Source organism: Lethenteron reissneri, chromosome 26 (genome assembly GCF_015708825.2).
Source record: "Lethenteron reissneri isolate LAM-NWPU_2019-01 chromosome 26, ASM1570882v1, whole genome shotgun sequence".
Classification (NCBI taxonomy): domain Eukaryota; kingdom Metazoa; phylum Chordata; class Hyperoartia; order Petromyzontiformes; family Petromyzontidae; genus Lethenteron; species Lethenteron reissneri.
This window is the reverse complement of record NC_083804.1, coordinates 14,492,966-14,520,884: the sequence shown is the minus strand read 5'-3', so window position 1 is coordinate 14,520,884 and position 27,919 is coordinate 14,492,966. Positions and strand designations below refer to the sequence as shown.

General features: G+C 52.3%; 2 protein-coding genes across 4 annotated transcripts; one reads left to right on the top strand and one right to left on the bottom strand.

The window, feature by feature from the left end:
• Window positions 1-493: 493 nt before the first annotated feature.
• Window positions 494-16,130, bottom strand: LOC133348051 (phosphomannomutase 2-like). Its single transcript, XM_061560884.1, has 8 exons — window positions 15,973-16,130; window positions 10,186-10,306; window positions 9,972-10,048; window positions 8,970-9,061; window positions 7,576-7,675; window positions 5,028-5,103; window positions 4,418-4,533; window positions 494-3,844 (listed from the first exon to the last, which is right to left on the bottom strand). The coding sequence occupies exons 1-8, from the start codon at window positions 16,042-16,044 to the stop codon at window positions 3,737-3,739; spliced, it is 762 nt and encodes a 253-aa protein (XP_061416868.1). The 5' UTR covers window positions 16,045-16,130; the 3' UTR covers window positions 494-3,736.
• Window positions 16,131-18,163: 2,033 nt separating this feature from the next.
• On the top strand, window positions 18,164-24,137 carry LOC133348052 (transmembrane protein 186-like). Of its 3 annotated transcripts, none has more exons than XM_061560885.1 (4): window positions 18,164-18,309; window positions 21,463-21,588; window positions 22,709-22,862; window positions 23,657-24,137. In XM_061560885.1, exons 1-4 carry the CDS (start codon window positions 18,194-18,196, stop codon window positions 24,017-24,019), a joined length of 759 nt encoding a protein of 252 aa, XP_061416869.1. In that variant the 5' UTR covers window positions 18,164-18,193; the 3' UTR covers window positions 24,020-24,137. The 3 variants fall into 3 exon arrangements, with proteins under 3 accessions (XP_061416869.1, XP_061416871.1, XP_061416870.1); XM_061560886.1 differs by lacking the exon at window positions 18,164-18,309 and adding an exon at window positions 18,970-19,267; XM_061560887.1 differs by lacking the exon at window positions 21,463-21,588.
• Window positions 24,138-27,919: the final 3,782 nt, after the last annotated feature.

Here is a 27,919-nt window from a genome sequence, read left to right as displayed (position 1 = left end):
AATTCGTTACGTGACAGCATCGTAACTGTAAGCACAATAGTGGCAGTAATGCGACGAGGTGGCGGCGGCGTATTCACGATTCAACGCGACAGTGAAACCTGGTCAACAGGTGCCACCTAGGGTGGCCCTGCCACAACTGCACTGACCATTTCTACTCGGGGGTGAAACCGACCACAGTGTGGCTTCTAAACTCGTGCCAATCTTCTTGGTTCTTTCGGTAAAGTCACGTAGAAGGGAAGTAATAAAATAATGAAAATAAAACATAATAAAATAATTCTCACGACGTTTCGGCTACAACGCAAGCAGCCGTCTTCAGGTGAAGAATGAGGCACTGCCAAGCTAGGAGCTTATATATACGCTGGGTTGGAGGTGCAAGAAGAGCGCCTTAACAAAAAGAATGTGCACCTCCAACCCAGCGTATATATAAGCTCCTAGCTTGGCAGTGCCTCATTCTTCACCTGAAGACGGCTGCTTGCGTTGTAGCCGAAACGTCGTGAGAATTATTTTATTGTTTTATTTTTATTATTTTATTACTTCCCTTCTACGTGACTTTACCGAAAGAACCAAGAAGATGAATCCCTGCAGTCACGAAAGCTTTGAATCGAAATTTAACTCGTGCTAAATTTAGAATGACCACGTGTTGCGGCATAAACGCTTCTCTGCAAGGCACGGCGTTTATCGCGATGCTAAATGCGGTAACGAAGGTATTAATGTCTCGTAATTACATTTTGGGTTCGGCCGCTTGAACAAATTATCTTGCGATAGCGCTCGGTGCAATGGCCCCTAACAGCACAGAGAGAGGCCCAGAGGGGTAGAGTGACGTCGTCTATTTTAGACTTCTTTCCTTTCTAAGGCGTTATTGACGCGGACCAAACCGCACGGCGTACAAGGGCTTTAAATGAGCCAATTGTCATCGTGTCAGCTCACCGCCAAAAAGCTTCACGGCAAATTCTCACCACCAAATTTGGCGATTACATTCGGTTGTAACCCCTCAACAGTCGATAAACGAATCGTAACACTGGCTGCGAAATCCTCCACGCTAAGACGACAATGTCCTTCGGAGCGTCGCCCTGTTTACGGAATTTTCTATCTCCACCCGAGGCAGAGAATCTCGCGCCTGCGTTCACCACCCCGCGTCTTAACTTCGCGAAGTTATCTTCTTGGTTCTTTCAGTAAAGTCACGTAATAAAATAATAAAAAATGATTGTTTTATTTTTATTATTTTATTATAAAAATAAAACATTATTTTTATTATTTTATTATAAAAATAAAACATTTTTATAATATTGTTTTATTTTTATTATTTTATTACTTCCCTTCTACGTGACTTTACCGAAAGAACCAAGAAGATGAAGCCCTGCAGTCACGAAAGCGTTAAATCGAAATTCGTGAATTCATTACTCCGCGGCCTTCCTGAACAAATATTGGCACGTAAAAAAACAGATTGACTGCAGAATGCGACGAGACTCAAAAGACTACTTAACTCGTCCTCACAGATTGTTCACCAGCAGACCCGGGCGTTTCGTCTCAACTACCACCGCACTTGCAGGTCCACAACACTCTCATCTATTGTTAGGCCTCTGCAAGGTAAAGTCAAAACAATGAGCCTACCTTTACCCTTACCACAATGCAATCACTCTATCCCCTACCTTTTACCCTTTAGCAAGGTAAGGTAAAAGGTCAAAAGCAACGAGCCTATCTTTATCCGACCTTTTACCCTTACCCCGTACAAATAACCCGATCACAGGGTAATTACTGGGGTACTACTACACATGAAAAAGGTTTAGAACAGGTAAATGCTAGGTAGAGCGCTTTGTTCATATCGAATACTCTCGATGATTCCAATTTTAAATGGAGGCCACGGACTGCGCCACGGAGTTTTTAGCGAGCGGTAAACAAGGTGTTTACCGGGTAATACTTCGCCGCGCTACTTTTACCCTACCCTTTACCTTACCCCTGAGCATATCAACACCTTTACCCTTTGACCCGGTAAAAAGGGTAAATGACCTTACCTTGCCGAGGCCTATCTATTGTAACATTTATAGTGCCGTTTGTTTTCTGGCCGTTGTGAAGTTTTGGGCCATGAGGTCGCTGGCCTCAGCAACTGTGTAAAGTGTCTCATTCTACTTCTTCCCTCCCATCATCTCGTTCCCCACCAAACGTTCTCATCTTAACCTTTGCTCAATTCAGGACACGTGGCAACTCTTATATCCATTACACATTTCAACAGCGCTGTTTTGTTGCTGGTCACTCGGCGTTTCAGGCCTTCGGTCCTGTGCTCAGCAACCACAATGTAAACAAAAACATATTTGGATTGAGTGCAAGATTGCTGTGATGGTCTTCAAGATTCTTCATGGGTTGGGCCCCCGGGCAACTGGGTACCTCACCCCCCACATCACTCTCCCAAGCCCTGCACGTGCTCTCCACTCTGCAAATAGCGATCCCCCGATCCCCTGGTGAGTCGACGAGGAAATCTGCAAACGATGGAGGGGGCAGTCGCTCCCCTTCTTGGCTGCTGCTCCCCTGATCTGGAACCCGTCACCACTTGAATTTCACGCACTGCCACTCTTTAGGACCTAGCCTGAATACTTCATTAGTTATTTTAAAAGATCAAGATGTCATCGAGGCCAAAGCCGTTGAAGCTACCACCACCATCAGCTCCTCCCCAACACATTCTACCCTCCGCCAGATCCCACAGCTGCTGCACAGGAGGCACGCGGCAAACCTCCAAGGTCTGCTCTGGCAGTAGTAGTCTCGGCAGATGGGTGGCACGGTGGTGAGATGTTAATTACCTCGCCTGGTATACTGGAGATCGTGGCTTCGATCCCGACCCAGACGCCCATGTTCTCCCCGTGGTCGTGTGGATTTTTCTCCGGGTCCTCAGATTTTTATCCTCCAAATTTATAAACGTGCGTTTAAAGACTATTCGGCTGCTATAAATGTCCACATGATAGGCCACTTTATTTGAGCTATCGTTTGTGATAGCCAGGTCACTTCTGTAAAAAAGCTTCATGGCTCAGTGGGCCCTGATCCTGGTAAAATAAACAATAAGTTCAGTCGTTTCGTTTAGACTCCCACCATCTGCTCTTAGGTCTTCCCCTTGATCACCTATACGTAAATAAATTGACCACCACCACCGTCGCTACATTGTTACATCTCTCACCTCCACCACTACTAAAACCGCTATAAGCGTGACCAGCACCACCACCACCACCAAGGGTGGCCAGGTGTATGAAGCCCCTGCAGCGGCCGTTTCCATAACTTTTATATTGAAACTTGGTGGGGGGGGGAGGCGATGTTAACTTAATTTCTATATGCACCAATAATCACCAGCTTCGCCCCCATCATCCACACCAGCCCCAGATCATCGACCGAGTGACCGTTGGTCACCGCAGAGATGGACAGACATTTATTAAAATTACTAATAACTGCCTGGGGAAATATCATGAGATTCAAATTATCTATTAACTGTGTCTGTGTGTAATGTAGATACCAATTACAAATGTAATGGAATGAAATATTTATATTTCATGCTCTTTATATCGTGGTTGTTCCAAAGTATTCCCCAATCGTCCTTGGGTTCATTCCAATTGTTCCTGGATATTCCCTGGGTCACTCTTGGGTTATCCCTACATTGTCCTTCGGTTCTCTCTGGCTTACCCCTGGGCTAGTACTGGGTTATCCCTGGGTCTTTCTTCAGGTTATCCCCTAGGTTCATCCCCGGGGTAGGCCACATTCAGCTGAGAGAGAAGAGCTCCTCCAGCTGCCGGCGCGTGTCGTCTGGAGACGTCACCGTGTGTCCGATCGTCCGCTCATCGTGAAAGATCTCGTGGTCGTTTCCACCCTGGTGGGCAGAGAGAGAGAGGAGATGCCGCGGTCGCCAATTACTATAATTACAAATTGTTCATAAAAAAATGTCATCATCATCAACCCTTCGTCAGTCCGCTGCTGGGACGAAGGTGTTGGTAGTCGTCTGACCCGTGCGTCACCCTGCTGGTGTGTGCGGGGATCGGTGAAGGGTGGATGAGAGGGATGGGAGGAGGAAGGTTTGGTAGGTGGGTGGAAAGGAGTCGAGGTGGGTGCGTGGGTGGGAGGGAGGAAGTGTCTCTCGGTGGGTGGATGGGAGAAAGGAAGGTGTATTGGTGGGGGGGGGGAGACATGGAGGATATAGAGAGATTGTGTGTGTGGGTGTGTGTGGGTGTGTGTGGGTGTGTGGGTGTGTGAATGAGTGGGTGAGAGGACAGGACATTGTTGTGTGAAAAGAGGAGAGGGTGGGTGCATGGGAGGGATAGATGGAGACAATAGGGTGGGTGCATGGGAGGGAGGGACGGAGAGGATAGGGTATGGAGTGTGAGAAGAGAGCGGTGCAGTGAGATGGAGGGTGGGAGGGAGGGGCCGCATGGGCGTGCGTTCTGACCGCCATGGTTTTGTCTCCGAAGAAGTGCACGGTGCGGAGGCGGTCGGGAGCCAGGAGGCCGAGGCAGAAGCGCTTGTCCCATCCCTCAGGGAACACGTCAAAGCTGATCTGTCCTCCTGGGGGGAGGGAGAGAGAGACGAGGCAAGATGTGAGGAGCGAGTGAGAGGGAGTGAGAGGGAGGCAGGGAGAGGAGGTGGACTATGGAAGAGTGTGAGAATGGGGAGGACTAAATGGGGACGAGGAGGAGAAGAAAGGAGAGAGTGGAGAAGATTGGGGGGGAAAAAAAGATGGGGATAGAGGAGAGACGATAGGGAGATGAGTGGAGAGAGATGAGGAGGGAGGGAGGGAGGGAGGGAGGGTGGGAGGGAGGGCAGGCGGGTGGGAGGGAACAGGAAAGTAATGAGTACGTAAATGAGAGAAAATTGTTCTAAACCCCAGTTTCTCGAAATGCTGGAGCCAGGTTTTGTATGGCTGGCACAGTGGCACATTCCTACTTTATGATCCATCCCTTGGTTTGAAATCTCCCAGTCATTCCCTGTGCAAAAGAGGCTCCAGATTCCGGTAGTTATTTTTAAAGTCCATGCCAGGTATCGACTCGTCCACTACTCACCTATCGAGAACACCAGACCCTTCCCGGCAAACTTTTCCCGCAAGTCTTCAACGAACTTTTGTCGGATATTTTCTTTCTGGAATAAAATGTTAAAAACCCACAACAGAATCAAAAACATCAGATGAAAATTGAAAACACTCCATCCAATTAAATTTGACATATTTTTGGTCACTAGCATTGATGTCTTATCAATAATGAAACGGTTTGTGCACGAGTTTCATTTAAAGTGTTCACAGCCGGCGGCTAATCTCCGCGCCGTTTTCGCGGTTGCGCCACGTGGCTGAAAATCCCTCAACAGCTTTCCCCACGCACTACTGCGGGCATCTTCACGATCTGAATCGTACGATTTTAATCCCGAAGACACCCAGCCAAACCTTAACCCTCTTAACCCCACCGAGATTTAGCTTTACGTCAATTGACCCAAGGCTCATTACCCACTGAGACTGATTGCCTAAGATTATCGCCAACATCTCATGACTTCCATTGCCCAACTTGACCAGGTTACAGGGGCGTGGGCTTTGTGACGATGTCGAACTCGGGTGCCTTCACGGAAAACGAAATAGCAAAAAACACAATTTGTGTTTTTTCCCGTATAAGAACGTCTCCGTGTGATGCATCTCAAGTTGCTGTACACAGATGGGGGGAGCCGTAAATCAATGACGCAGTTTCGTCTTTCTGTCAAAACCCATTCAAGCTCCCTGTGAAGCATCCAGAGATGCTTATAGCATTCAGGCGCTATATAGATGCAAATTATTACTATTACAGGTGAACTCCTCTTATCCGCTGTCCTATTACCCACGACTCGTATTATCCGCAGTAGCTGTAGGGCCCGTATTATTTTGGATGATTTAGAAATTTTGACTGAGTTTGCATCATCTCCCATTCGCAGAACTGGCCAATGAGCACATTTTTCACCAACATGCCAGGAGACATTTGCCAAGGCAGAACTGGCCAATGAGCACATTATCACCAACATGCCAGGAGACATTTGCCAAGGTGTACATCGGGCACTTAAGGCTTCTTTTCCTCGTGCATACAAGTCGGGAGAAACCGCGCGCACGCGAGGATTACGCGACGCTTTACACCATGCGTTGGTGGATCGGAAGTATTTTATTAGCAGCATGGATTCCAACGGATAGCTGCTTTGTGTTCCCAGATTTTTTTTGCCAATCGTTCGATCGATTTGGTCGGTCAACTTTCCAGGAAGTACCGAGTACCAACAAAAGTTTCTATTTCAGGTTCACTTCAACTGCAGCAGAGAGATGCGGCAGTTAGATTGCAAGTCCAGAGCTCTAACCGGCAGCCTCTGGAGGAGTAATCAATTCGTTAATCGCATAGCCCAGCTCTACTTTCAACCGTTAGTAATACTGTGCTGGATTACACAGGAAAGTCTCACCGAGTCTCAAGACTCGGTGAGCTCTTTGCTGGACAGGGCAATGTTGCTTTGTTTAAGCGCAATGGAGTAAATTGCAGGTAAATATTCAGCACTGGGATGTTTGCACTGGCGGAGCCAGTGGGGGGGGTGGGGTGGCACGTGCCTCCCCCCAATGATCTGATCGAAATCCCTAATTTCGATCAGATCATTGGGGTTTATTAGTAATAAATCGGCATTTTGCGACACCCACTGCCACTGTGTAGCAATTATGTGCCAGGGACTCGATGAGATGATAGGACAATAGTCCGAGTCCATAATTGGCAATAAGTAACGGCAAAACAGTTTTAAGTGACTCATAATTGTGCGCAGTTGTGTATACAGGACACGACTTCCCTGAAGGCATTCACCTTCAGCGAGCGCGATGCCGACCACACAACACGGTTCGAATTCGACCCTCGATCGATGGCTGCGCCATCGCCGCACACGCCTCGAATAACAAGCAAAGGACAAGTCTTTACTTACTAACAACTCCTCTATCATTTTTCATTCCTACCTAAAAATCCTGACTCTGCCATTGGATGTTTGGCCAATACCAACTACATTGAGTTGGTATTGAACCCGGGATAACATACAAATTACACTCAAGTCTCACATTCACTCACACAAACATCCCCTATATACCCTTAACAGACTGTTGGGGAAAGTGCTATTAGCGAGCATCTATGAAGGCCAGTATGGCACACGAGGGGGTGGGGTGGCCAGCGCCAGGCCCGGCCACCTTTGTCTCCCCAGCTGTGATGTTTACACACCGCACCAGAACCGGTTTAGATAATCGTCACTGGTGTTGGACGTGAACGGAAATCGAACTTGGGTCGCTGGATTCGTAGCGCAGCACGCTAACCGCTACACTCACTCACACACTCACTGACATACACACCCAATCACTCGCACTCCCGCACTCTCTGCAGAACAGGAGAAGGAGCGTACAAAATCCACGCAGAAAGGCGCCTGAGTTGGGACGCGAACCCAGGCACTTCTTGCCATGAGATGCGAGTGTTCACCACCGCCCATAATTTAACATCCCCGTCTGCCTCGGTGGGAGTGTGATGAGAGTGTGCGTGTGACGATCCGAGGCCATCGGTGGCGAGGCGCTGTGCACGCGAGCAAGCGCACCTTGTCAAGCTCGTAGAATTCGAGTCGCTCCTCCTGGGTGCAGCTTCTCCCCACGGGACACACGTTGAGCATGCCATTCCGGAACTCGATGAACGTTCCCCTTGCGTGCGCACCGACGCGAAGCACAGCAGACGCACGGACACCGCGGCTCCCGTTAATGAGCGGGAATCAACTCTCACACTCTTGAATGTTGCTGCGACTGCTGCGTTGGCTATAGTGCACAAGCAGATATAGTAGATAATCGATTATCCGGCGTGCGATTATGCGGCTTGCAACATAATCCGACGGTCCCGGGCCGATCCGGCGAACCTCCATCACAGCTGATGGAGTTGGATTCAGACTCCGAATAACCACTGCCAATTCTACACCCCCTATAATCACCCCATGCTGGGTCTTGCGATTGGAGTGTGAAGCACAGCGCAGTAAATTCAGTAACTTTTTAAAGTAGGATATTTTTTAAAATCTATTTTTATGTTCATGCTAATTTCATACTGTAAACTAATTTTAAACACCTAAAAACATATATACAACACCTAAAAATTGGGATTACTGCTAAACTACTTCACACTGATTCTGTGAAAAACAGCAGCGCCTTCCTACACGAGAGCCTTGCGCTATAGGAATGGCACGGATTGTGAAGGTACCAGTCAACTGACGATGTAACGATTTGATTTCTAACGGTTGTGTAAACCAAACCACTAAACTATTTTAATTTTACCATGTAAGGCCCACTGAGCTATAGATATATTTTTCAGGAGTGACCTGGCCACAAATGATAGCTCAATGAAGTGGCTCATCACGTAGAAATTTATTGCAGCCAAATACTCTAAACGCACGTTGAATCTAAACGTGGAGGGAAAAACTGGAGGACCCGGAGAAAAATGCACGCGACCCAGAGAAACGTAGATATGTATCTATGTTGAACTTCTTTCGCACCATACGTAGCCAAACCACGCTAATCACAGATGCGGGGGAAGGACAACAAACTAAGAAAAATTAGTTCTAAAGATGAAATGAGTTTTCAATCTAGATTTAAAAGTGCATAGCTCCCACAGCTTCCTAATATCGGAAGGCATAGCAGAGCATTCCAGATGGCCACAAAAGCGCATCTGAAAGCACGCGATGCAGTGAGCGTCCTTTGTTTCGACGGCCAGCCAAAATCCGCGATGAAGATGACCAGAGTTTGCGTAATGGTTTATGTTCCTTGACGAGATTCGCAAGGTATTGAGGTTTGTGGCAATAATTTACTGGCCAAACACTCTAAATGCGTGATATTGATTCTAAATGAGGGAAAAACCGGAGGACACAGAGAAAAATCCACGCCACCCGGACAAAAAAACGCTGAGGATCAGAGGCTCGGGGGAGGGTACGGTGGGGCGAGGGGCAGCCCGAACCTCTTGCGAGGCAGGCGGATGTGGCTCATGTAGGCGAGGCAGTAGTTGATGAATTCCTGGAGGATCTCCTCACCCAGGTGACTCTGGATGCTCTGAGCGGGGATGAGGAACACGCGGGGGGGGGGGTGGGGGGGAAGAAACCTCGGTCAGCACCGCGATGGACCGTCGCCGCTACGAGGAGCACGATACGTCAACTCATGGAATCAATTTAAATCTCACGCTCACAGTAAACGAACTGGATCACTTGCAGAGGTAAAAGTTCAGCGCTGCAATGTCTTGCCCGTGCCTTTGGAGAACGCTATGGGAGCAAGCTCGAGAGGGCCCCTCCTTGAGGACATTTTGGCCTACTCTTCCACGCTGGACAAACGTCTTAGGCGAGGTTGTAATAAAGAGGATCTGTCCTCCCATCATGCCTTGTATAACCGTCACATCACCATACCACATGCATAATGCATTTCAGTTACGGGGGTTGCGTAACCTTACTTCACCATGGTGGCCAGTATGGCTGATGGCAGCACAGCCATGAGCACGTTTTAGATATTACTCACTACTGAGGTGAGCCGTGGCCGGGAATGAAACGCAGGTCGCCAGTTTCACGGTGCAGTGACCTAACCACTTATCCACCACTATAAATTGACACAGCAAAGACATGTTTCACTATAGAATAACTATAGAATAACATGATGGACTTTAAAAGACCGACACAACTCTACATTTCGAAAGATCCACACCACTATAATCGATAGAATTATGCCATCGCAGACACTACAAATTCGTACCATTATAGCTACAACAGCTTTGCTCCATGATAGATTCTGTTGTGGAATCTACACCCGCCACCAGGACAAAAACGCCGGCATCTCTGAACCACACCGCGAGCCTGAATGGTGACGATTCATCGGGTTGTGGAAGGGCAGAGTCGCTACATGTTTGGTAAAAAAAACGTTTACTTTTGGTGGTCGTGGCGATGGTGGTCGTGGTGGGTGTCAGACACGGAAATACCTGTTGGGCAAAGAGACGACCCTCCTTGTATGCCACCAGACCGTTCTCCGCAAACACGTAGTCAAACTGGTTCACCACTGCCAAGCGAGAAGGTGAAAGAGGCTGAGGGATAGTCACAAATGCAAAGATCCCCCTGTAGCCAATTAGGCTGTTGGGGACAAGTGCTGTTAGCGAGCAATGACGCAGCAGTGGATATGCACAAACTCGCTCTCACCATAATCCTCGCTACCTCCCAGCTGCTCGATGATCTTGCAAAAGTCGGAGCCACCCACAACCCCGACTCGAACTTGTCTCCTCAGCCTCTGCAGCAAATCCTGCATATCCGGAGAAATTTTCTGCGAAGAGATGTGGGGTGGGTAGGGGAGGAGATGGGCAGGATCAGGGGGGACAGAAGGATTTGTTCATGATCAAAACATGTTTTGAGTCCCTTGTCAATCCACTGCTGTTTAAAGGCCTCTCCGACTCCGTGTTGGGGGTGGTTTGACCATACTGCACCACGCTGGTCAGTGCAGGTTGGCGGAGGTAAGGACCAGGACCAGTTAAGACATCACCGGCCACTGATATTGCCCATTGCCGTGAAACTTAACTCAAGCCGCGAGATTAATTACACAGAGTGAAGCCTCTGCCTCACTGGACGTGGTGTTTAGTGTGAGCTGGTATCTCTGAGGGGGGGGGGGGCAGGGGGTTCATGACAGCCATGTCACAGACAAAGTATCAACAATGTTCAGAACCTGGGTACAAATCCTGGGGTTGGGTGTTTTGTTCTCTCTCTGTCTGAGGTTCATAATGGCTGTGCGAGAAACAATGAGCTAGCATCTCCGAGATTATATGTTCAAGCCTGGCTGACTCCCTCCTCTCTCTCACTTGTGCCATGTCCAGTTTTGTCAATCCACTGCTGGATAAAGGCAGTGTGGGGGTCATGGGGAGTTGTTTCACCGTAGCTTATACCACACCGGTCAGTGTGGGTTGGTGAAGGTGGAAGCATAGACGCAAAAGCATAGCAGTAAAGTACAACAATGTATATTGCTGCTCTGCCCACCGTATGGTAGCCAAAATACCTGCTTATTGCATGATTGGTCTTTTCATGTGCAGTTCTATTGAGGGGCTGTGTGTTTCCTTGGTGTGTTCTGGGACTGTTCTTGCTGTTGTTTTGCGGCCTTACCCAAGCTTTGGAATTGGTGTACTGATGCAACTAACATACTTCATCTCCATAAGAGGTCTTTGGCTAAGACCACGTAAATATAAATGTGTCGTTAAACCCGCCGCCACCCCTGAAACGGCCAATTAGTAAAGTTTGTCACGTAAACAAAACATGCCAATTCGTTCCGAGTTCAGCACACCGCTGTGTTGGAGAGTAAATCCACATCTACCACTCGAGCACCACGGTGGCCAGAAGATGTTAACTTAATCACCTGGTGTACAGTAGGTCATGGGTTCGATCCCAAACCCCGACACCACAGCGGCTAGGAGATGCTGACTACCTCGCCCGGTACGCAGGAGGTCGTGAGTTCGATCCCAGACCCTGACACCACGGTGGCTAGGAGATGCTGACTACCTCGCCTGGTACACTGGAGGTCGTGGGTTCGATCCCAGACCCTGACACCACGGTGGCTAGGAGACATTAACCACCTCGTGTGGTATGAAGGAGGTCGTGGGTTCTATCCCAGACCCTGACACCACGGTGGCTAGGAGACATTAACCACCTCGCGTGGTATGAAGGAGGTCGTGGGTTCGATCCCAGACCCTGACACCACGGTGGCTAGGAGATGCTGACTACCTCGCCCGGTACACAGGAGGTCGTGAGTTCGATCCCAGACCCTGACACCACAGCGGCTAGGAGATATTAACTACCTCGCCCGGTACGCAGGTGGTTGTGGGTTCGAATCCAGACCCTGACACCAGGGTGGCTAGGAGATGCTGACTATCTCGCCTGGTACACTGGAGTGTGTGGGTTCGAACCCAGAGCCTGACCTCTGCCCACTGCTGTATATTTGGAGTTTGCAAGTCTCTCTCTCTCCGGGTCCTCCCCCCCCCCCTCCACATTTAGAATCAACACCACGGCGTTCAGAGACTACTCACAAGCCAACGTTCAGCTATCGTCGCGTATAAAGGGGCCGTCCATAAATGACGTCACGCGATTTTGGACGATTTTTGACCCCCTCCCTCCCCTTGTCACACGACGTCACAAAAAGTTAGACCCCCCCTCAAATATGACGTCACAAAGCTCTGCCCCCCCCCCCCCAATAATAAAACATGCTTCAAACCGCTTTAAACTATTGTCATTGTAGTGCGTATTTCATGTGGCGCTGTACTCTGATGTTGTAGGAGAAAACATTTATTAAAAAGTCTATTTAATTAAGTGGAACGTGTTGTCTATATTTATTTAAAGTTGCGCATTTTGATGTGACGTCACATTTCTAAACCCCGCCCCCCCTCGTCACACATCGTCACAAATGTCTAATCCCCCCCCTAGGTGCGTGACGTCATTTATGGACGGCCCCATAGCCAGGGATCGCTTTTGACACACACAAAAAAAACCCAAAGAGCCACGGCTATAAATACATCTCAGCGGGCCTCCTCCCCACCTCGTCAAACAACAGCCACAACGTTTGAGACCGCAGTTGTTTTTTATTTCAGGCTGAGTCGACCTAGGGGAGGCGAGAGTGGGGGGGGGGGCGAGAGTGGGGTGGGGGGGGGGAGGCGAGAGTGGGGGGGGGGGGCGAGAGTGGGGTGGGGGGGGGGGAGGCGAGAGTGGGGGGGCGAGAGTGGGGTGGGGGGGGGGAGGCGAGAGTGGGGGGGGGGGCGAGAGTGGGGTGGGGGGGGGAGGCGAGAGTGGGTGGGGGGGGGGAGGCGAGAGTGGGGGGGGGGAGGCGAGAGTGGGGGGGGGGAGGCGAGAGTGGGGGGGGGGGAGGCGAGAGTGGGGTGGGGGGGGGGAGGCGAGAGTGGGGTGGGGGAGGGCGAGAGTGGGGTGGGGGAGGCGAGAGTGGGGTGGGGGGGGAGGCGAGAGTGGGGGGGGGGAGGCGAGAGTGGGGGGGGGGAGGCGAGAGTGGGGGGGGGGAGGCGAGAGTGGGGTGGGGGGGGGGAGGCGAGAGTGGGGTGGGGGGGGGAGGCGAGAGTGGGGGGGGGGGGAGGCGAGAGTGGGGGGGGGGGAGGCGAGAGTGGGGTGGGGGGGGGGAGGCGAGAGTGGGGTGGGGGGAGGCGAGAGTGGGGTGGGGGAGGCGAGAGTGGGGGTGGGGGGGGGAGGCGAGAGTGGGGGGGGGGAGGCGAGAGTGGGGGGGGGGAGGCGAGAGTGGGGGGGGGGGAGGCGAGAGTGGGGTGGGGGGGGGGAGGCGAGAGTGGGGTGGGGGGGGGGAGGCGAGAGTGGGGGGGGGGGAGGCGAGAGTGGGGGGGGGGAGGCGAGAGTGGGGGGGGGGGAGGCGAGAGTGGGGTGGGGGGGGGGAGGCGAGAGTGGGGTGGGGGAGGCGAGAGTGGGGTGGGGGAGGCGAGAGTGGGGTGGGGGAGGCGAGAGTGGGGGGGGGAGGCGAGAGTGGGGGGGGGGAGGCGAGAGTGGGGTGGGGGGGGGGAGGCGAGAGTGGGGGGGGGGAGGCGAGAGTGGGGTGGGGGGGGGGAGGCGAGAGTGGGGTGGGGGGGGGGAGGCGAGAGTGGGGGGGGGGAGGCGAGAGTGGGGTGGGGGGGGAGGCGAGAGTGGGGTGGGGGGGGGGGAGGCGAGAGTGGGGTGGGGGGGGGAGGCGAGAGTGGGGTGGGGGGGGGGCGAGAGTGGGGGGGGGGAGGCGAGAGTGGGTGGGGGGGGGGAGGGAGCGAGAGTGGGGGGGGAGGCGAGAGTAGGGTGGGGGAGGCGAGAGTGGGGGGGGGGAGGCGAGAGTGGGGGGGGGAGGCGAGAGTGGGGTGGGGGGGGGAGGCGAGAGTGGGGGGGGGGAGGCGAGAGTGGGGGGGGGGGAGGCGGAGAGTGGGGTGGGGGGGGGGAGGCGAGAGTGGGGTGGGGGGGGGGAGGCGAGAGTGGGGGGGGGGAGGCGAGAGTGGGGTGGGGGGGGGAGGCGAGAGTGGGGTGGGGGAGGCGAGAGTGGGGGGGGGGGGAGAGCGAGAGTGGGGTGGGGGAGGCGAGAGTGGGGGGGGGGAGGCGAGAGTGGGGTGGGGGAGGCGAGAGTGGGGTGGGGAGAGTGGGTTGGGGGGGGAGGCGAGAGTGGGGTGGGGGAGGCGAGAGTGGGGTGGGGGAGGCGAGAGGTGGGGTGGGGGGGGGAGAGTGGGGTGGGGGGGGGAGGCGAGAGTGGGGTGGGGGAGGCGAGAGTGGGGGGGGGGGGGAGAGTGGGGTGGGGGGGGGGAGGCGAGAGTGGGGTGGGGGAGGCGAGAGTGGGGTGGGGGAGGCGAGAGTGGGGGGGGGAGGCGAGAGTGGGGGGGGGAGGCGAGAGTGGGGTGGGGGGGGGGGAGGCGAGAGTGGGGGGGGGGAGGCGAGAGTGGGGTGGGGGGGGGAGGCGAGAGTGGGGTGGGGGGGGGGAGGCGAGAGTGGGGGGGGGGAGGCGAGAGTGGGGTGGGGGGGGGGAGGCGAGAGTGGGGTGGGGGAGGCGAGAGTGGGGGGGGGGAGGCGAGAGTGGGGTGGGGGAGGCGAGAGTGGGGGGGGGAGGCGAGAGTGGGGTGGGGGAGGCGAGAGTGGGTGGGGAGAGTGGGGTGGGGAGAGTGGGGTGGGGGAGGCGAGAGTGGGGTGGGGGAGGCGAGAGTGGGGTGGGGGGGGAGAGTGGGGTGGGGAGGCGAGAGTGGGGTGGGGAGGCGGAGAGTGGGGTGGGGAGGGAGAGTGGGGGGGGGAGGCGAGAGGGTGGGGGGGAGGGGGGGGGGGGGAGGCGAGAGTGGGGGGGGGGGAGGCGAGAGTGGGGTGGGGGGGGGGAGGCGAGAGTGGGGGGGGGGAGGCGAGAGTGGGGTGGGGGGGGGGAGGCGAGAGTGGGGTGGGGGGGGGGAGGCGAGAGTGGGGGGGGGGGAGGCGAGAGTGGGGTGGGGGGGGGGAGGCGAGAGTGGGGTGGGGGGGGGGAGGCGAGAGTGGGGTGGGGGGGGGGGCGAGAGTGGGGGGGGGGAGGCGAGAGTGGGGTGGGGGGGGGGAGGCGAGAGTGGGGTGGGGGAGGCGAGAGTAGGGTGGGGGAGGCGAGAGTGGGGGGGGGGAGGCGAGAGTGGGGGGGGGGAGGCGAGAGTGGGGTGGGGGGGGGGGGGAGGCGAGCGGAGTGGGGGGGGGGAGGCGAGAGTGGGGGGGGGGGAGGCGAGAGTGGGGTGGGGGGGGGGAGGCGAGAGTGGGGTGGGGGGGGGGAGGCGAGAGTGGGGGGGGGGAGGCGAGAGTGGGGTGGGGGGGGGAGGCGAGAGTGGGGTGGGGGAGGCGAGAGTGGGGGGGGGAGGCGAGAGTGGGGTGGGGGAGGCGAGAGTGGGGGGGGGGAGGCGAGAGTGGGGTGGGGGAGGCGAGAGTGGGGTGGGGGAGGCGAGAGTGGGGGGGGGGAGGCGAGAGTGGGGTGGGGGAGGCGAGAGTGGGGTGGGGGAGGCGAGAGTGGGGTGGGGGGGGGGAGAGTGGGGTGGGGAGGCGAGAGTGGGGGGGGGGGAGGCGAGAGTGGGGGGGGGGAGGCGAGAGTGGGGTGGGGGGGGGGAGGCGAGAGTGGGGTGGGGGGGGGGAGGCGAGAGTGGGGGGGGGGAGGCGAGAGTGGGGTGGGGGGGGGGAGGCGAGAGTGGGGTGGGGGAGGCGAGAGTGGGGGGGGGGAGGCGAGAGTGGGGTGGGGGAGGCGAGAGTGGGGGGGGGGAGGCGAGAGTGGGGTGGGGGAGGCGAGAGTGGGGTGGGGGAGGCGAGAGTGGGGTGGGGGGGGGAGAGTGGGGTGGGGAGGCGAGAGTGGGGTGGGGGAGGCGAGAGTGGGGTGGGGGGGGGAGAGTGGGGTGGGGGGGGGAGGCGAGAGTGGGGTGGGGGAGGCGAGAGTGGGGGGGGGGAGGCGAGAGTGGGGGGGGGGAGGCGAGAGTGGGGGGGGGGGGTGTAGCCCCTCACCTGGCGCGCCGGCGTCAGGGTGCCGTCCACGTCGAAGAGGCACAGCACCGACTCGTCGCGGGTGCCCGCCATGGCCTCTTGCCACCACCACCACCACCGCTACCTACCACCACCGCTACCACCACCGCCACCACCGCCACCACCTACCACCACCGCTACCTACCACCACCGCTACCACCGCCACCACCACCGCCACCACCACCGCCACCACCGCTACCACCCACCACCACCACCCTCCTCCTCGCTCACGGAGCGTCAAACCCGGCGGCGGCAGCGGCTCGTCTTCCCCCTCGTAACCAACCCCAACAAGTTACAAGTCGCGTGACGTCATTCACACTTACACGTCGTCGTGCGTGACGTCTTCCGCTTGCGGAATTACGTCATCTTGACGCTAATGACGCCGTCTTACTACGATTGACGTCATCTTACTAGGAGTGACGTCATCTTACTAATGACGTCTTCTTACTCCTGACGACTACTTACTAAAGCCGTCATCTTACTACGAATGACGTCATCTTACTAATGACGCCTTCTATGAATGACGCCGACTTACTACTAAATGACGTCATCCTGCAACCGCAGCCTCATTTTCCAATTCCTCGCATTACGAGCTCGTATAGGCAAAGATGATCGCACTCAGGATGGTATTTTAAACAATAAAACTCTTTAATAATAACGAACGAAAAACGCGAAAGGCCACATTCACTCCCGACTCACACCACAGTTCCACCTCAATCTCCCTAGTTTGTCTACACTATTAATTACGTCATATTATGACTAATTGCGTCATCTTACCACTAAAGTACATGACGTTTTAGCGCGTTAACAATGGCAGGCGTCGGTGACGTCACTCGCAGACTAAAACTTGCGGCGACTCTCAAATCTTTATAGTGTGGAGGAATCCGATGAGCTGTAAAGCTCCTTTCCCGACAGATGTCCAGAAGATCCCCGTTTCGTTAAGCGTAACCGTTTATGAATGAGGCCAAAACCTTGTCTAATGACGTCATTGACTAGCGAGTGGCGACACTTACGTGACGTCACGTAATATAATTTGAAAGTGACGTCACTTGCAATGTTCACGTCACTTTGTGGTGTGATGTTATGAAATTGGGATATTGCCCGAAACGTCGCCTATTTTTTCCCTTTAAGGTCACGCACAGTGTTACTGACTAACAGTGTTGAGTTCGTATTTGTCGTTCGAAGCACATTCAGAATCAACATGCTTCTTTTTTTCTTCACCTGAAGACGGCTGCTTGCGTTGTAGCCGAAACGTCGTGAGAATTATTTTATTTTATTGTTTTATTTTTATTATTTTGTTACTTTCCTTCTACGTGACTTTACCGAAAGAACCAAGAAGATGAACATGCTTCTTCTTGGTTCTTTCGGTAAAGTCACGTAGAAGGGAAATAATGAAATACAGCATAAAATAACAAAAATTCAACATGTATTTAGATTAAATTTTGATTTAAAGCTTTCGTGACTGCAGGGATTCATCTTCTTGGTTCTTTCGGTAAAGTCACGTAGAAGGGAAGTAATAAAATAATAAAAATTAAACATAATAAAATTATTCTCACGACGTTTCGGCCACAACGCAAGCAGCCGTCCTCAGGTGAAAACCAGGTCCGTCGAGGCGACAGAGTCTTCACCTGAGGACGGCTGCTTGCGTTGTGGCCGAAACGTCGTGAGAATAATTTTATTATGTTTTATTTTTATTATTTTTATTATTTATTACTTCCCTTCTACGTGTCTTTACCGAAAGAACCAAGAAGATGTATTTAGATTATTTTGCTGCTGTAACTTTCCACACGAAAAGCCACTTTGCTGAGCCATCGTGTGTGGCACAGGTGGCTTCTAAAAAAACAAGTTAATACCTCAGCGGGCATTACCCGATAAGACAATATTTAGTTGGGTTTTATTTGTATAGTTCCCGAAGCGATTTACCTTTCCTATACTTTGCACTCATGTCATGTTTTATATTGTTTATATAGTTTTTTTTTTAATATCGTTTGCAGTCTAAACACATACATTCGGATGCAGTCTGCAAATGGGGCAGCAATCCATTTACAGTTCCCGCGTTGCCATGGAGACCCCCCCCCCCGGCGAGATGACGTCACAACCCCCCCCGGCGAGATGACGTCACAACCCCCCCGGCGAGATGACGTCACCCCCCCCGCATCTCGTTGGGGGCGGGGCCTCGCCTCGCTTCACCCCCCTGACCAAGATGGCCACGTGGCCGCTCCGCGTCCGACCTCTGCCTCAGCTACTCCTCCGCGCCGCCAACTCGGCCGGCCGCCACCCTGCCGCCCCCCTCGTCGCGGAGCTCACGACACTGTCGAGGTATAGAGCGAGAGAGGTGGGGGGCACGGACCTCAGCACGCAGCCAGCGCGTCGTCATCTCTGACCCACTAACACCAACGACCTCCTCCATTCGTTAGCGCGGCAGCGCGCATCAACCACACGGGAAGGGACTGCGGCAAACATCGTCGCGGGGTGTATTCATCACACTTGAAGGGGGAGGGGTCGGCGCGGTAAGGGTCTGCGGTAAACGGTGCTTGATTATATTCTTGGTTAGAGTCAACATGCATCTTCTTGGTTCTTTCGGTAAAGTCGCGTAGAAGGGAAATAATAAAATAAAAAAAATAAAAAAAATTATCACAACGTTTCGATTGCAACACAAGCAATCATCATCAGGTGTGAAAACCACAGCAATAAAAAAAATTCTAATTTTTCAAATGTTCTTGCTGTGGTTTCTCACCTGATGACGATTGCTTGTGTTGCAATCGAAACGTCGTGAGAATTTTATAGTTTTTTTATTTTATTATTTCCCTTCTACGCGACTTTACCGAAAGAACCAAGAATATGAATCTCTACAGTCACGAAAGCTTTAAATCGAAAGGGACTTGATTATTTTGGGTTGTCTTTAACACGAAACAGATAACTTTTATCTTATTTATTTTACCAGGTAACATCGTATTTGTTTTAACCAGGTTAAGGGCCCGATATAATTTCACATTGCGTGACCCCTTGAGTTAGCACGTGGTGGGCGCACACACACATAACAAACTTAACACGTTTGTCAACAACGTTGCGGCCTTAACTGCAAAATATATTCAGCAATAGGCAATGCATTTCATTCATGGAGCAACATTGGACGAAATTGCTTATTTTTTCTAATTCGTGCTTTGGTTAAAGCTTGAACAACTTGTGATTGGTTGATGGTTCGCAGTTGTTGGCTCGTGGTTGTTGTTATTTGACCGTTAACTCGTAAATTCGCATGGATGTCTCAACCCATACGGTTTGTACCCCGTGTTCTTGTACACGGAAATTGAATTTTCAGGTCTTTTTGTTTGTTTTTCTCTCGTGATGGGACTTTTTAGGATGAATGTTGAGATTTTTAAGGGGCACGCGGTGACCAATAAGGTCTGAATTGATCCGTAATAAGAAAAAGGCACTGATGATTTGAAGCGCTCTACCTAGCATTTACCTGTTCTAAACCTTTTTCATGTGTAGTAGTACCCCAGTAATTACCCTGTAATCGGGTTATTTGTACGGGGTAAGGGTAAAAGGTCGGATAAAGATAGGCTCGTTGCTTTTGACCTTTTACCTTACCTTGCTAAAGGGTAAAAGGTAGGGGATAGAGTGATTGCATTGTGGTAAGGGTAAAGGTAGGCTCATTGTTTTGACTTTACCTTGCAGAGGCCTAACAATAGATGAGAGTGTTGTGGACCTGCAAGTGCGGTGGTAGTTGAGACGAAACGCCCGGGTCTGCTGGTGAACAATCTGTGAGGACGAGTTAAGTAGTCTTTTGAGTCTCGTCGCATTCTGCAGTCAATCTGTTTTTTTACGTGCCAATATTTGTTCAGGAAGGCCGCGGAGTAATGAATTCACGAATTTCGATTTAACGCTTTCGTGACTGCAGGGCTTCATCTTCTTGGTTCTTTCGGTAAAGTCACGTAGGTAGAAAAAATAAAAGATCACGACGTTTCGCAACACAAGTTCCCCCCCACCACCTCTCTCTATACCACCTGAAGACGGTCGTTTGTGTAGCGAAACGTCGTGATCTATTATTTTTTCGACCAACGTGGCTTTACCGAACGAACCAAAGAGTAAAGAAAGGGCACTGATAAGGGGTTGACAGGTTTGTTTGTATTCGTCAACACAGCTGGACTTGGTTAATGGTTGACATGATGTACATTTGTAAATGGTTGATACAACTTGCTTGTGATTTGTCTGTTGGGTTGACGTAGCCTGTTCTGATTTGGCTGATGGTTCAACAAAAATTCAAATGACACAATCCTGGTCTCTTGAGTTTCCACCACATTGTTTAAACGAATGAACTTGACCTGGCACCGGAGCTCATGATTGGTCAATATTGTGCTTTATTAGTCGACGTTTTAACACAGCTTGGCTCTTGATTGGTTAACGGTAGACATGTTGTACATGTTGAGAATGGTTGACACAACTTGGTCGTGATTGGTCCTTTGGTTGACGTAGCTTGTTCCTGATTTGCTGACTGTTAGATCAAAATGCAAATGACACAGTCCTGATCTCTTGGTCTGACACCGGAGCTCATGATTAGTCAATATTGTGCTTTATTGGTCAATGTGTAGTGACATTTTATTATGTTTTATTTTTATTACTTTCTTTCTACGTGACTTTACCGAAAGAACCAAGAAGATGAATCCCTGCAGTCACGAAAGCTTTAAATCGAAATGTAGTGACATAGCGCTGACTGTTGGACAGCAACTGCAGGTGGGCACTTAGCGCACACGCCGCTGAGCATATACGCGGGTGTGCCGGCAGGGCGGAGGAAGTGGGGTAAGGGTCATGATAGACCTCGTGTGGAAGCCCCTGGAATCCTCTAGAGCAGGGGTCGGCAACCTACGGCTCCGGAGCCGCATGCGGCTCTTTACGGGTTGCTTCTTGACGATATGTACGTATGTACAGTATGTACTCAGATGCATTGCGGCTCTTGAAATACTGAATTTTGTACCGAATTGGAAAGAAATGGCTCTTCTTGTTATTTTGGTTGCCGACCCCTGCTCTAGAGGGTTCGAGAAGGGAGGCGCGGCTAGTGCGGAGCCAAGCCGCTCCGATGGGAATATAAGCAGCGGAGAGCGAGAGCTCTGGGCTACCTGTTCTGGGATTGAACTCGTCTCGTCGTCGCTGTCATCCTCGTCGCCCTCGTCGCTGCCGCCTTCGCCCGATTATGGCGCGGCCGGACAGTGGTTGGCTGTCCCGGTCGACGCCGTCGGTGCAACGCGGACAGGGTCGTGTCTGGGACGAGACGCGTGGCAGCGGGGTCGTGTTTGAGAGAGAGAGAGAGGGGGGGCCCGAGTGGTGGCATGAGCTCGGCAACAACGAATAAGGAGGGCAGAGCGGTGCCTCCTGCGACCACCTCGTCTCCGGCTGACTGTGTGTGCGTCGCACGCCACACGCATGCAGAGACGACACTACAAATGTTTACTGCAGATCTGTCCTCCCCTGCAGGTGGCATGGACTGCGTAGAAACAACAGTAGCATCATTACCTGCGCAAGTCTCAGCAGCCGTGGGTTCAATGCTGGACGACCTCTTACGACAGCGCGGGGCTCTGCCACTCACGACCCGGCGTCAAGGTCATCATCGGAGTCAAATGTGGACTCCCCCAAATCCTTCCACTGCTAACATTCAAATGATCTAGAATACTGCCGACAGACCCCTCAATCACGCCCCGTAAATGAGCTCCACATCACTCCAATTCTCAAAACTTTCCACTGGCTCTCGATCCGTAAACCGGACAATTCAGGATTCTCCACAGCCTCGTCTTCCCTGCCTACCTCTCCTACTCGCACGCTCTTCAGCTCCACCAACCGAGGCCTTCCGTTAAAACTCTCAGTCACCCTCCCCCCCTGAATGGGAGGTCACTGCTGCTGCTGTGTTAGCCGTGAGGTCTGAGAATCCCCTCCCGTGGTCATTTGTGCTGTTCAGGTCCAGGCTCAAGACCTTCCTCGTATCCACTGCCCATAACTGCCTGTCTCTCCATAATAATGGTTTTTTGGGTTAGATCGCGTAAATATAAAATGTGTCGTTAAAACCCGCCACCACCCGACACAGCCAATTAGCAAGGTTTGTCACGCAAACAAAACATGCTAAAAACATGCCAACTCGTTCACCTGTCTCCTAAGTCTCTCTTCTCCTCTCTGCCCAGTAGCCTTGTGCTCTTCGTCATCCATCTGAAAATAACCCACAAAAAAGCCTCCCCCCCCACCTCCGGCCGCCCCTCCCCCCCCCTCTTTAGTTACCAATATTTTCACGACCCCTTCCCCTTCTACGTCTGTTTGCACAGTCTCCTGAGACGCAATCACATTCAGACTCTTTCAAAATTCAAATACACTTTATTTGGGGCGGTGAAACAAGCAGCATTTTTTGCAAAGGGTATGCGGTTCGTTCCCAGTGGCCCCCCAGGTTGATACTGTGGGCGTAGTAACCAAAAATGCAAGCCAACTTCACAATGGACGCTAAAGATCCTGTCACATTCGAAAAAAAGGTAGGCCTTGTGTGCCGGCATCACGGTTAAAAGTTGCCAAATTTTACCCGCAAACTACCTCACTGGGTAAAGGCACGTAATATAAACATAGCCCACTCTTGTGAGACTGCGGACTGCTATCATCTGCGGAACGTAGCAACTTCCTTCGTGATAGCCAGCCGCTATAAGAATGGCGCCAATATCGAATGCGCTCCCGATTTGATTCGCAGGTCAACATCGGGAGAGGATGGAAGGGGTGATGTCTTCATTCCGATTTACCGCTTCCCGGCCATCAGAGCGACGCGCTTCATATCGCGACTCAAGAACGTGCAGACGATATTCATGGTGGTTGCATTGCCACCCATCTATTACCTGCACACGCAGGTGAGACTGGGGGAAACTGGCAGTTCAAAGGGTTCATAATGGCCGTGTCAGAGCTACTAACCCTGAAACAGCTGAGATCCTGGGTTTGAATCAACATTTCAACCGCCAGTAGTTAAACCAGGTTGTCAAGTGCGGTGAAGTGATTGTATGTCAATTCAAGGCACCACGCTGTCAAATGTATTCTCTCCAACAATAGATCAGTCAACAGTAAGTCAATATTTCTGCCCACCCTACTCCGAAGGACCGTTTCCCAAAACGTTAGACATTTGATACATTTTTTTTCTGTTGAAGGCCTTGTTAATTACAAAGCTGTTGAATATCTTTAAAAACGTTGCGTTTGTGCACTGCTGCCAACGAAATTCCTTAATATGCATTTTACCTGATGCTTGTGGCAGATTGATATCAGGAGAATGTTCAATTTCATCTAGCCTTTGGCTAAAATGCACCAACAATGGGCAAATAGCCAAAGGAATTAGAAATACCTTGGCAAATGGCCAAGGCACTTCAACCATAAATCTTGCATGTTTGCGCGCATGTGCAAGGTAGCACAGTGGGGAGTGCAAGCGGTGCATGTGCCAGTCATCTCGCTCAGTTTATCCATGACTCCTGGGTCACACCTGGATCTGTCCCATGACCTCTTTGCCAGCCAGCGAGCCTTGGACACTTCACGTGATGATCTCAAAGTGCACCTCGCACCCAAGAGCCCCGCAGTGATGACATCGCTCTCACTCGATGGCAAATGACAGCGGCTGTTGTTTGTTTGTCGTCGTCGTCGCGTGCGGGGTGAGCGGCAGGGCCTGGTGGACGAGTACTCATTGCGGCTAACGTCGGGCGTTGCCGCCCTCGCCTGCTGCTCCCTCTACGGCATCAGCCACTACCTGCGACGCTGGGTGGGGCTGATGGCGCTGAGCGCCGACGGCAGCACGCTCCGTGTGTCGCACCTCTCCTTCTGGGGCGGGCGCCGCGACCGCTTCGTGCCCGTGGCGGACGTGGTGCCGCTCTCCGAGGGCCGTGACCGACCCCAGGACCCGCTGCTAGCGCTGCGCTGCTACTCGCACCGCGACGTGCTGTACTTCTCGCTGCGCTACGGCCGCGTGCTCGACGGCGTGAAATTCCGCGCCGTCTTCGGCGATACGTTCGTCTCACCGGATCGGTGATGGTGAAAATAAAAAACACACCATGCTGCCGTAAGAATGTGGAGTTGAAACCACTGGCACAGAACTAATATTGGCGAGCGGGATAAGAGGCTCGTTTGAGCAGGAAGACATGCTCTTACATCCCCTTCCTACAAACGTCCCAGCCGTCCCAGCCGTCCCAGCCGTCCGTGCTGTTGACTCCCTGCGTCTATCCAAGTCCAGGCTCGAGACCTTCATTTTCCGACCGACTGCCTCTCCCTACAAATATAAACACTTCTCCTGTCACCGTACATCTTCTTGAGATGCAGTAACATCTAAGCGCTATATTATTCCACGTTGTATCCCTTATGGGGCCGATTAACCTCCAATAAAACTTTAACTGGCGACCTCCGACTGCCGAGTCGAGTGCCCTGAGCATACTGCCACCTCGCTGGGCGTTGTGCCGTCATTGCGCAAAACTGTTGTTTTTAAAACAACACTTTTAATCTTTAAACGAACTGTGTTTAAACGGTGTGTGTTAAGGAGCCCAGTACCCGTGGAACCTGTGAAGCGCAATGTTTCATTGTCAACAAGGGTCATAATCTGATGAAAATCTGCTCGATAATCAACTCTTTTGAGTTCTATTCTTGGCCACAGCTGACATCAGTGGTGAGTGATAACCAAACTGGTCCTGGGCACTCCCCCGACTCTCACCGACCAGCGTGGTGAAGTATGTTTAAACCCCCATATAACCGGCATGGCATTCGTCCAGCGGTGTATTAAACAAGGGCTGTACATTCTACATTCTTGTGTAGTGCTTGTGTAAGATTACGCTGCAAATGGAATGGAAGCTCCCGTAATTCTTAGGCTTGCCAGCTTTGTTTTACTTTTTATCCAATATAAATACAAAACGTGAAAATAATTCAATCGGATCTCGTGATGGTTTACACGTGCGTTTTACACTTACGTCAGTTGCGGCTGTAAAGGTATAGCCAGGGACTGGTGAACTCGTTAACACATCATTTACAACAGCCCATAAAGTCACCCAGGTCAGCGGTTCAAATGCCAGCCAAAGGTCAACTCAGCCCATCATCATCATCCTCCGGGGGTCGATAGAATTTGGCAATACCACTTTGTGGGAAGCCAACAGTGGATAGACTCCCACTTGCCATGGGAATGTGGAATGTGCACCACTGGCCGAGGAAGGACTACCAGCAGAGATGAGTACTGTCCAATGCTCATATACGGAGAGACAATCTAGTTTACTTTTGTTGATAGAAATAAACTACTGCCCTTTGTCATCCATCCACTGTTAATAAATGAAACCACTGCTGGAAGTAGACCTCCCCACCAGGGGGCGGGGGCTGTTTGACCATACTTCACCACGCTGGTCCACAGCCACTGCTGTTATCCGTCGCCAGGAATCGAACTCTGCGGGTTATCTGGATTCACAGCGGAGTGCGCTGACCATTGCACCACAGCTCGCCAAAGTTTAGATTAATTGACAGGTACATTCTTTTGGGTCTTTCGGTAAAGTCACGGAGATAGGCTCTATCTACGCGACTTTACCGAAAGACCCAACAATATGAATTCCTGCAGCTGCGAAAGCTTTAAGTCAAGGTTTCATTGACAGGTGTTGTTTAACCCAGTCCCGAGCGGCTTTAATGTGCACGAGCGACGCAATACTGCACGTGTTTTATTACTTAGCGTGGTTGTAAAAAGGTGCTTTCGTTTGACAGCCGATAAGGAGGCGGATTCGATTTCAGTCTGTGAAGGATGTCAGCTCATTGCTTCATTTAACGAGCCTTGGGACCCCATGCTAGACCTTGGGAGTTTATGAAGGCCTCACGACTGAGGTCTCTACGGTATATGGAGACGTTTACTGTTTGACATCGACAATTACAATTCACCACGATCATTATTCTGACGTCGTATTCGACGAGTAAATTGACTTGGCCAGCTGGCTACATCGCCTATTGGCGCGGGATAATAGCCGATGGCACGAGACGGTTGAATGAGGGGAAGGGTTCCAAGGCTCTAGGACAAGCACCACCGTCATGAGCGATGTCAGTGATGGGATCAGTTCACGTGCGGGGAGATGAGAGGACCAATGGTGGGCGGTTGGGGAGGCCTCCATCCAGCGGTGGATAGACAATGGCCCGTTCTAAATAACGATTTTGAACACTTAGAACGATAACATGAAATGGCTTCATCGCCACAGAATACGTTGAAAGGCAAGGCCATTAAGCAAAGGGCTGTTTATTTTTAGTATTTGCAAAATGCAAAACCCCTGGATCTGCCGTCTCCCCAGGCTCATCAGTCGGGTTGCAGTGGCCACGTGTATAATTCATGTCGGGAGGGTAGAAAAGCTATTGCTGCATTTAGAGTGATCATCATCAGTGGTGGTGGTGGTGGTGGCCTCGGGCGAAATAAAACTAAGCAAACGACGAGGGGCACAAATAGCTCAATGTGTCGCCGGCTCATAAACAGCGTGAGATTAACATCAGCTGGAATTCAAATTCTCAAAAAAAATTTTTATCCCAGTGATATTAAAATAAGCTGATTCATCTTATCTATCGAGTCGGCATCTATATTCACTCTCGTATCGCTCTGTATCGTCTCTTAAAAAGAGTCTACATGTACAGCGCTGTCTCATCGGTATCTCTCGTCTCCATATATCTCTCACTGGTCTGAATATTCTCTGCTCTCGTTTCACCAAATCGAAGAGGGGGTCTCCAAATATCTTCTTGGTTCTTTCGGTAAAGTCACGTAGAAGGGAAGTAATAAAGTAAAATAATAAAAATAAAACATTATTATTTTATTACTTACCTTCTACGTGATGACTTTACCGAAAGAACCAAGAAGATGAATCCCTGCAGTCACGAAAGCTTTAAATCAAAGGTCTCCAAATACTTTCTGCTTCGGCCCCCTTGCTAATAGGGGGGGGGGGGGGAGGTTATAGCCAAACACTCATTCGTGTAAAGGTCCACACTGTGTAAGCAGTACCCTCCTGGATAGAAGCCTTGAGACTCGGCGGCGAGGATTTCCTGGCTCAACAAAAGGAGCACAATGCCACCGTTGACAGCTGAACCAAAACACAATTGCACCACAACAATACTGTCCAGTCTGGATTTGAAGCTTTCGTGACTGCGGGGGATCCATTCGCTTTGGTTCTTTCGGTAAAGTCACGTGGGTAGAGAATAGGTCTCGACGTTTCGATCGCAACGCAAGCGACCGTCATCAGGTGAGACAATCACAGCAGGGAAACTGCTGAACAAAATGTGAAGGGTCAATTCATGGGGGGGGGGGGGGGGGGGAGCTCAAGACATCTGGACCACTCTGTAGAGCACGTGGAGTTGCCGCTATTTCATGGACTAACAAAAGACAAAGGCCCCCCCCACCGTGTAGCCTTAACAGACTGTTTGGGTCAAGTGCTGTGCGCGAGTAGCACCCATGAAGGGCCGCCCGCCGGCACTGTGGAACACGAGAGGGTGGGTGGCGGTGACGTCCCCGCGGCGCTCGTGCCAGGCTAGGTGCACACTGAGGGCCATCACGTGCCGTGTGGACAGGTCACGGGACGGGCTCGGGTCCCATGACTGGCGCACAAAGACAAAGATCCCCCGTGTAGCCTTCACAGACTGGTTGGGGCAAGTGCTGTCAGCGAGTAGCAGCAGCACCGATGAAGGCCACCGACACTGTGGCACACACACAGAGTGGGGTGGGTGGCCAGCCACCACGCCCGGCCGCCTTTGTCTCCCCTTACCGGGTACTCATTTGAGGCTGAGTCGACCTAGGGGAGGCCCAGGACCGGTTCAGATAATCGTCACTCGTTGGTGACCGTGAGCGGGGAATCGAACTCGGTTCGTAGCGCGGCAGCGGCGCGCTAACCACTACACCCACCGCTCCCCATTGGCTGGCGTACACCCCCACACGGACTCACAC